Here is a 9,536-nt window from a genome sequence, read left to right on the forward strand (position 1 = left end):
TTAGTGTAATAGAACATTAGTGTAATAGAACATTAGTGTAATAGAACAGTGTAATATTAGATTAGATTAGATTAGATTCAACTTTATTGTCATTGTGCAGAGTACAAGTACAGAGACAACGAAATGCACTTAGCGTCTAACCAGAAGTGCAAAATAGCAGAAAGTGCAATGAACAGTATTTACAGGTAGTGCAATATATGATCAGTAGTAGTGCAGTATGATATAGTATAATATAAGCAGTATAATATAGCAGTGCAGTATAGCAGTATGTGAGTAGCAGTAGCATTATAGCAGAATAAATAGTTACAGTATGAGCAGTGTAGCAGCATATGAGCTGTATGGGTAATGCAGTCTAGCAGTATATATGTATTAACAGTAACATGAGGTAGATGCAGAATAAATATAAATATGGAATGCCGTATAAACAGTATAAACAAGTATGTACAGTATGTGCAGTAGTATTAAAGAAAATATAGGATATGTGCATTATGTGCATTATGAACAGTATGAACAGTATGAACAGGTATGTACAGAAGAGCAGTGGTATTGAGTAAGAGCAGGGGAGGGGAGTATAGTGCAATAGTGCAATAGTCCGGGTGGGGGGGGGGGGGGGGTGGGGGTTGCGGGGGTAGTAGGTTGTCAGGTAGGTGTAGTGTTCAAGTTCAGCAGGGTGACAGCCGCAGGGAAGAAGCTGCCTCTGAACCTACTGGTTCGGGTGCGGAGAGACCTGTAGCGCCTCCCGGAGGGGAGTGGGGTGAAAAGTCTGTGGTTGGGGTGAGAAATGTCCTTGACGATGCTGCGTGCCTTACGCAAGCATCGTTTGCCCTGGACAGCCTCGATGGAGGGGAGTGAGGAACCGGTGATGCGTTGGGCAGTCTTCACATAAAAAAACATAATAAAACGTTAGTGTAATAGAACATTTATGTAATAGAACATTAGTGTAATAGAACATTTATGTAATAGAACAGTGTAATAGAAAATTAGTATAATAGAACATTAGTGTAATAGAACATTTATGTAATAGAACATTAGTGTAATAGAACATCAGTGTAATATAATCTTAGTATAATAGAACATTAGTATAATAGAACATCAGTGGAAACCAAAGGGGACGTTTTCTTTCCAGTGTTAACACTTCACTTAGCAACGTCATGACAACCCAAATGTGCAGACAGGCCTAGGAGACGAGTTAACCTTGACCCTAACCCTGACTCTAACCCTGACCCTGACTCTGACCCTAACCCTGACTCTGACCCTAACCCTAACTCTGACCCTGACCCTAACCCCTGACCCTAACCCTAACTCTAACCCTGACCCTGACCCTGACTCTGACCCTAACCCTAACTCTGACCCTGAACCTGACTCTGACCCTGACCCTAACTCTAACCCTGACCCTAACCCTAAACCCTGACCCTAACCCTAACCCTAGGGGATGAGTTAACTTTAACCCTTAACCCTGACCCTAACCCTAGGGCTAGTAGAACCATGTAGTTTGGCTCTTCAAACCCACCTCCTCGTTGCTAGGCAACCCCCCCCCTTTTCCCTCCACCGTTCGTATTTTACGACATTTGTTAGAAAAAAATGTTTTATGAAACTCCTTCAAACCACACACTCTCCCCACCCCCTCGTTGCTAGGTAACCCACCATATCCCGTCCCTTTCCGACATTTTCTTTTCCTTTACGACATTCCCTCAAACACACCAACCTCCCTTATTTTACGACATTTACTATTATTATTATTATTATTATTATTATTATTATTATTATTATTATTATATCTTTACGACATTTACTTCTTCTTTACGAGAGAAGGGGAGACAGACACCATGGAAACCACCACCACCACCGACACCGGCGGCTCCTCTGGTACTCGTAGCGGGTCCTCTGGGACCGTCTCCCCCGGTGGTACCGTCTCCTCTACCGGCTCTGAGGCTAATGATAACGGGGCTAACTAACGAAGCTAACGAATTTACCTACCGAGTGCAGTGTTGACGGGGTGCTAAAGGCTAATGCTAACTGGCTCTAACGAACTGACCGTGTGTGTGTGGGGGTGTGGAAACGCGTCGTGTCATCATTACTCGACATTCCCTCAAACCCACCCCCTCGTTGCTAGGCAACCCCCCCCCTTTCCCTCCACCGTTCGTATTTGTTTTGAAAAAATATTTTTACGACAGTCCTTCAAACCACACACACACTCTCCCCACCCCCTCGTTGCTAGGTAACCCACCATATCCCGTCCCTTTCCGACATTTTCTTTTCCTTTACGACATTCCCTCAAACCCACCAACTGTTCCTCGTTGCTAGACAACCCTACCCCTCCCTCATTTTACGATATCTTTTTATTATTATTATTATTATTATATCTTTACGACATTTACTTCTTCTTTACGAGAGAAGGGGAGACAGACACCATGGAAACCACCGACACCGGCGGCTCCTCTGGTACTCGTAGCGGGTCCTCTGGGACCGTCTCCCCCGGTGGTACCTCGTTTCTGACCCGGGCCACGACGCTCAACCTCCACACCGGGAACCTCGTCAACCGGAGCCGGCTGAAGAAGAAGTGTCCGTCGTCCCCGAGTGAGGAGGTAAGAAGGGCGGGGGGGGGGTCGGGAGGCTAGAGGCTAATGCTAACGGGGCTAACGAAGCTAACGAATTTACCTACCGAGTGCAGTGTTGACGGGGTGCTAAAGGCTAATGCTAACGGGGCTAACGAATTTACCTACAGAGTGCAGTGTTGACGGGGTGCTAAAGGCTAATGCTAACTGGAGCTAACGAAGCTAACGAATTTACCTACCGAGTGCAGTGTTGACGGGGTGCTAAAGGCGAATGCTAACTGGCTCTAACGAACTGACCGTGTGTGTGTGTGTATTATGAATGTGATTAAATAAATACTAAATATGTCGTTTTATTGTCATTTTCTGTCTGTCTGTCTGACCTGTTGTTGCCCTCCAGCTCCAGGATTGTATCCGCGCCAAGCTGTCTCTGACCTGTCTGTCTCTCCATCTGACCTGTCTGTCTGTTGTTGCCGTAGCTCCAGGACTGTATCCGCGCCACGCTGAGTGACTGGTCCTCCGAGACGCCGTCGGCCGGGGAGAAGGTGAGACTCATCCCTCTCTTCTCTCCCTCCTTTCCTCCTGTCTCTCTCTTCCTTCCCTCCTTTCTTGTCTTCCTTACCTCCCTCCCTTCCCTCCTTTCTTGTTTCCTGTCTTCTTTCCTTACTGTCGGCGGAGGAGAAGGTGAGACTCATCCCTCTCTTCCCTCCCTCCGGATGCTCCACACGCACAGACACGCACACCCACATACAGGCACACTCACGCGCCCAGAGGCGTCAATGTTTAGTGAGTCAAGTGGCAACGTGTGTGTGTGTGTGTGGGTGCTCCTGAGAGAGGGAGACACACACACTCACACAGACACACCCGTGTTTAGTGAGTCAAGTGACAACTTCATATTTATATTTATTCTGCTATCTACCTCATGTTACTGAGATAGATAGATAGAAACTTTATTTATCCCAGGGGGAAATTCAGGTTCCAAGTAGCGTACAGACATAGGGGTATCACACATAACATACACATACAACATTAGCAGTATTTTATACAGGCGAGGTGCAGTTGTAAATGTCTTTGCAGTTAGGTGAGGTGCTAAAAGGTAAGGTGCAATTATAGCATTAAATACTAAAAACTAAATACGGGCTACATAAATATGGACTATTTTTAAAGTGCATTTAGTCCCGGCTGGTGGAGGGAGGTAGGGGCTCTGTATGAGACCTAGCATAGCTAGTAAACATTGTAGATAATGAGGTGAAACAGTGACATGATACATGATGGTGATGTGATACAGAGGGTGGAGGTTATGCAGAGAAGTCCATCTCTTTGCCCTTGATTGACATGTTGTAGAGTTGTATGGCTCTGGGGACAAATGATTTAGTCAGTCTGTCAGTTTTGCTTGTCAGTGCTCGTAGCCTCCAGCTGATCAAGCTCTTCTGCTGGATGATGGTGTGGTACAGTGGGTGACCTTCATTGTCCATGATGGTGAGCAGTTTGCTCAGAGTTCTTTTTTCCATTACTGAAGTCATGCTCTCCTGTTAATACACATATATACTGCTAGACTGCATTACCCATACAGCTCATATGCTGCTACACTGTTCATACTGGAACTATTTATTCTGCTATAATGCTACTGCTAATTCATATACTGCACTACTTACTGCTCATATATTGCACTACCTGTAAATACTGTTCATTGCACTTTCTGCTATTTTGCACTTCTGGTTAGACGCTAACTGCATTTCGTTGTCTCTGTACTTGTACTCTGCACAATGACAATAAAGTTGAATCTAATCTAAAACGTGTGTGTGGGTGGGTGCTCCTGAGACAGGGAGAGAGAGAGGGAGACACACACACAGGCAGGGAGACGGGGGGGAGGCAGAGAGGGGGGGGGGTTAAACAGGGAGGGAGGTTCTGCTGAGGTCAGCTAATCTCTCTCTCTGGTTCGACTAGTCTGGTCTGTCTCTAACCTGTCTCTCTCTCTCTAACCTGTCTGTCTGTCCAGGAGTCAGACGTCCTGGACTGCTCCCCCCCCCCAGGCACGCCTGTCTGTCTTTCTGTAATCTGTCTGTCCTGAACCTGTTTGTCTCTCAGACCTGTCTGTCTCTCCAGGAGTCTGACGTCCTGGACTGTTCCGGCCATCACGCCTGTCTGTCTCTCTCTCTCTCTCTAACCTGTCTGTCTCTCCAGGAGTCTGACGTCCTGGACTGCTCCACCCCCCAGGCGGCCGAGACCACCATCACACCGGAGGAGAGGGAGGAGCTGAAGGTGTCTGGTACGCTACGACAAGCTAACGCAGGCTAACGCTACGCTAATGCAGGCTAAGGCAGGCTCACGCAGGCTAACGCAGGCTAACACATGATACCGCCACCACATGCTGCCGCACGCTAACACACACCACGATAACACATGCTAATAAATGCTAGTGCATGCTAACACCGGCTCACACGCACCACGATAACACACGCTAACCCAGGGCTAACAAACGATACCAGCCCATGATTACACACGACGCGACCACACGTTAACCCAGGCTAACGTTGTCGTTGCAGTCAAGCTGTTCCTGTGCGAGTCGGACCAGTCGTGCATCAGACAGGCTGTCGACCTGGGTGAGTCCTGCCTGCCTGCCTGTCTCTCCCCTCCACAGCCTGTCTCACCCTCACCCTGGCGACCAGGAGGACAACATCCCCCCCCCCACACCCAGACCCTCTCGGACCTCTAACCTGTCTCCCTCCCCCCCAACAGCCTGTCTTACTCTCGCCCTCTCCCAACTCGACTCGGTCATCCTGGCGCCCCCTCCCGGCCCCCCGGGGGACGACCACGCCCCCCAGACCCTCTCGGACCTGCGGCCGGCGTGGGTTGTCTTGGAAACGCTGGTGGCGTCCGGGAAGGTGGTCGCCATCGGGACGTCGGACCTGGACAAGGGCCTCCTGGAGGAGCTGCACAACTGGGCCCAGGTGGGTGTCTGTCTGTCTTTCTCTGGCCTGTCTGTTTGTCCTGGGCTGGGGGGGGAGGGTGGGCGTCTGTCCCTGACCTGTGTCCTGTGTCAACCTGGCGTCCTGGGGGGGGGGGGGGGGGGTGGTTCTGTCTGTCTAACCTGGACAAGGGCCTCCTGGAGGAGCTGCACGACTGGGCCCAGGTGGGTGTCTGTCTGTCTGTCTGTTCCTGACCTGTCTGTCTGTCTGTCTTTCCTGGACAAGGGCCTCCTGGAGGAGTTGTACGACTGGGACCAGGTGGGTGTCTGTCTCTGACCTGTCTGTCTGTCCTGGACAAGGGCCTCCTGGAGGAGCACTACGACTGGGCCCAGGTGGGTGTCTGTCTGTCTGTCCTGGGCTGGGGGTATCTGTCTCTCTCTCCATGTCCAAGGTGAAACCCCACCAGTAACCAGGTCAACCTGAGGGCGTACGTCAACTGTCTGTCTCTCTCTGTCCCAACCAAGCAGTTAACAGTGTCTCTCTCTCTCTCTCTCTCTTCCGTATTCAAGGTGAAGCCCACCAGTAACCAGGTCAACCTGGCATCCTGTTGTGTGATGCCCCCCGATCTGACAGCGTACGCCAAGCAGGCGGGGGTCCAGCTACTGACCCACAACGACCCCAAAGGTGGGTGTCTGTCTGTGTGTCTCTCTCTGACCTGTCTATCCCCCCTCTAACCTAACCTCCCTCTCCATCTGAGCTGTCTGTCTCTCTCCCTCTAACCTGTCTGTCTCTCTGTCGTCTTCCAGAGCTCATCACGTCGGCGGGCTTCCAGGAGGCGCTCCGTGAGAGCGCGGCATTAGCGACGGCGTCCCACGGCGACACCGACCGTGATGACCGTGGTGACGCGGCGTCGGCGTGGCGCCTCCGCTGGGTCCTGCGCTACGCCATCATCGTCAAGAGCCGCGGCATCATCAAGGCCAAGGGCTACCTGGTCCACGCCACCCGGGTAGCATAGCATAGTCTGGTGTAGTCGAGGATAGCCTAGTGTAGTGTAGCCTTAGCGTAGCATAGCCTGGTGCGGCCTAGCCTTAGCGTAGCATCGTGTAGCCTTGGTTAGCCTGGTTAGCGTATGCCGGACGACACCTAGGTTCAGTTGAAAGGCTTAGCTACGGGTTTAGCCACGCTAGGGTTAGCTCATAGCGGCTAACGTGAACCAGACGTTGGTTGGGGCCTGCTGTTAGCGCTGATGTTGAAGTGCCTGTCTGCCTGTCTGTCAGAGTACACTAGCTAGCGGCTAGGTGGCTAAAACATGCTAGGTAGCAGCTAGGTGGCTACTCACACCCACACACATTTGATTGAATTGATGACTAATAAAATAATTCATGGATTAAAAAAAAACAGATGATGTCGTTTTGGTTATTTCATTAAAAAGGGAGGGAGGGGGAGGCGTCTGGTTGATACCCTGACCCTATCCCTGTAGGGCGTCTGTGACCCCCCCACTACCCCCCTGTACCAACCCTAACCCTAGAGACCTCTTCACCCCCACTAAACCTAACCCTAACTCCCTATCAGCTCGTGAGGACAGTTAGGGGTTAGGTTTAGGGTTAACCGTTGCCGAGAAAAAGTCAAGCGGGAAAAGATTTTGATTTTTTAAATGATGGGTATGTCACACACATGTTTTCTGTTTTGGGTTAGGGTTAACCCTAGTACAGGGGGGTGGTGGGGGTGAAGAGGTCTCTAGGGTTAGGGTTAGTACAGGGGGGTGGTGGGGGTGAAGAGGTCTCTAGGGTTAGGGTTAGTACAGGGGGGTGGTGGGGGTGAAGAGGTCTCTAGGGTTAGGGTTAGTACAGGGGGGTGGTGGGGGTGAAGAGGTCTCTAGGGTTAGGGTTAGTGCAGGGGGGTCATCAATTCAATCAAATGTGTGTGTGTAGCCACCTAGCTGCTACCTAGCGTACTCTGACTGACAGACAGACAGACACAGACAGACATACAGACAGGCACTTCAACATCAGCGCTAACAGCAGGCCCCAACCAACCAACCAATGTCTGGTCACGTTAGCCGCTATGAGCTAACCCTAGCGTACCTAACCTAACCCTAAGCGTGGCTAAACCCAAGCGCCGTCCGGCAAACGCTAACCAGGCTAACCAAGGCTACACGATGCTACGCTAAGGCTACACTACACTAGGCTAGCCTCGACTACACCAGACTATGCTACGCTACGCTACCCGGGTGGCGTGGACCAGGTAGCCCTTGGCCTTGATGATGCCGCGGCTCTTGACGATGATGGTGTAGCGCAGGACCCAGCGGAGGCGCCAGGCCGACGCCGCGTCACCGCGGTTACGGTCGCCGCGGTCATCACGGAGCGCCTCCTGGAAGCCCGCCGACGTGATGAGCTCTGGAAGACGACAGAGAGACAGGTCAAAGACAGACAGACAGCTCAGAGGGAGAGGGGGGGAGGGAGAGAGAGAGACAGGTTAGAGGGGAGACAGACAGGTCAGAGAGAGAGAGACAGCGCCTCCTGGAAGCCCGCCGCCGAGATGAGCTCTGGAAGGAGAGAGAGAGAGAGACAGGTTAGAGGGAGAGACAGACATGGAAAGAGAGGGAGGGAGAGAGAGAGTCAGGTCAGAGAGAGACAGACAGCTCAGATGAAGAGGGAGGTTAGGTTAGAGGGGGGACAGACAGGTCAGAGAGAGACAGACAGGTCAGGGACAGAGAGAGAGACACACAGACAGACACCCCCAGACAGACACCCACCTTTGAGGTCGTTGTGGGTCAGTAGCTGGACCCCCGCCTGCTTGGCGTACACCGTCAGATCGGGGGGCATCACACAACAGGATGCCAGGTTGACCTGGTTGTAGTGACTAAAACATTTCCTATTGTATATCGCTCAGGGTCTGGCTAGGTAGGCTGTAGTAGACGCTAGTAGAACAAACGGAGACGAGAGTTACGTTGAAATAAAATGATCTTCGGTTTATTGTTCCATTTTCCACAAAAATGATATTCAAAATGCAGGCTATCAAAATTATAAAGCAATCTAGTAAGCTAAAATATGCTACCATTTGCGAACAAACAAACAGGCTGTCAAGGTCAAGATCAAGGTCTAAAGACTGTGTGCTTTCCTAGCCAAAAACCCCTACTGGTAGCCTTGGCACTTCCTATATAATAACGGACCTCTCCACCTGCAGGGGGAGCCACTAAACAGAAATCACCGTCACACATATTACAACATAGAAAATAAGCACTTTATGTCCCAAAAGAAAAATATAGAAATTGGCTCCTACACTGGTTACTGGTGGGCTTCACCTTGGATACGGGAGAGAGAGAGACAGGTCAGGGAGAGACAGACAGACAGGCCATCAGATCGGGGGGCATCACACAACAGGACGTCAGGTTGACCTGGTTACTGTTGGGGTTTCACCTTGGACATGGAGAGAGAGACAGACAGGTCAGGGAGAGACAGAGACAGACACCCACCTGGGCCCAGTCGTAGCGCTCCTCCAGGAGGCCCTTGTCCAGGACAGACAGACAGATCAGACAGACAGACTGTTCAGAGACAGAGACAGACACCCACCTGGGCCCAGTCGTAGCGCTCCTCCAGGGGGCCCTTGTCCAGGACAGACAGACAGATCAGACAGACAGACAGTTCAGAGACAGAGACAGACACCCACCTCGGCCCAGTCGTAGCGCTCCTCCAGGAGGCCCTTGTCCAGGACAGACAGACAGGTCAGAGACAGAGACAGACACCCACCTCGGCCCAGTCGTAGCGCTCCTCCAGGAGGCCCTTGTCCAGGACAGACAGACAGGTCAGGGATAGAGAGAGAGAGAGAGAGATGTCGCCGAGGGCGAGACTAGTATGGCCTTTACCCGGCCTGAACATCACACTCAGAGTTACGTAGTTAGTAAGATAAGTCAGAGACCGGGGAAGGGTCCTGTAGCGACGGGTAAAGCTGCTTGTATACTAGGGGAGTGTACTCCGGAGGAAATGCCAAAGGATGGGGAGGCCAGGGACACCGTCAGTGTTGAAGAAGGGCCACCTGAGATGGAAGCCGGGGCACCGGTTGGGCTTAGTGAGCA

At 51.3% G+C, this 9,536-nt stretch overlaps 1 protein-coding gene across 1 annotated transcript; it reads left to right on the forward strand.

Annotated features, from left to right (window-relative positions):
• Window positions 1-2,378: 2,378 nt before the first annotated feature.
• On the forward strand, window positions 2,379-6,488 carry LOC310823941 (glutamate--cysteine ligase regulatory subunit-like). Its single transcript, XM_083696882.1, has 7 exons — window positions 2,379-2,585; window positions 3,032-3,097; window positions 4,737-4,821; window positions 5,099-5,155; window positions 5,292-5,503; window positions 6,031-6,145; window positions 6,268-6,488. The coding sequence occupies exons 1-7, from the start codon at window positions 2,412-2,414 to the stop codon at window positions 6,474-6,476; spliced, it is 918 nt and encodes a 305-aa protein (XP_083553008.1). The 5' UTR covers window positions 2,379-2,411; the 3' UTR covers window positions 6,477-6,488.
• Window positions 6,489-9,536: the final 3,048 nt, after the last annotated feature.

The sequence above is a fragment of the Argentina silus genome, assembly GCF_951799395.1.
Source record: "Argentina silus genome assembly, chromosome: Y".
NCBI lineage: Eukaryota > Metazoa > Chordata > Actinopteri > Argentiniformes > Argentinidae > Argentina > Argentina silus.

Bases quoted from the DNA above. Each gene is read 5' to 3' on its own strand.
- LOC310823941 (XM_083696882.1), top strand. From the start codon at position 2,412: ATGGAAACCACCGACACCGGCGGCTCCTCTGGTACTCGTAGCGGGTCC. The intron at 4,822-5,098 runs GTACGCTACGAC...TTGTCGTTGCAG, and splicing joins GGAGGAGCTGAAGGTGTCTG to TCAAGCTGTTCCTGTGCGAG. The intron at 6,146-6,267 runs GTGGGTGTCTGT...GTCGTCTTCCAG, and splicing joins GACCCACAACGACCCCAAAG to AGCTCATCACGTCGGCGGGC.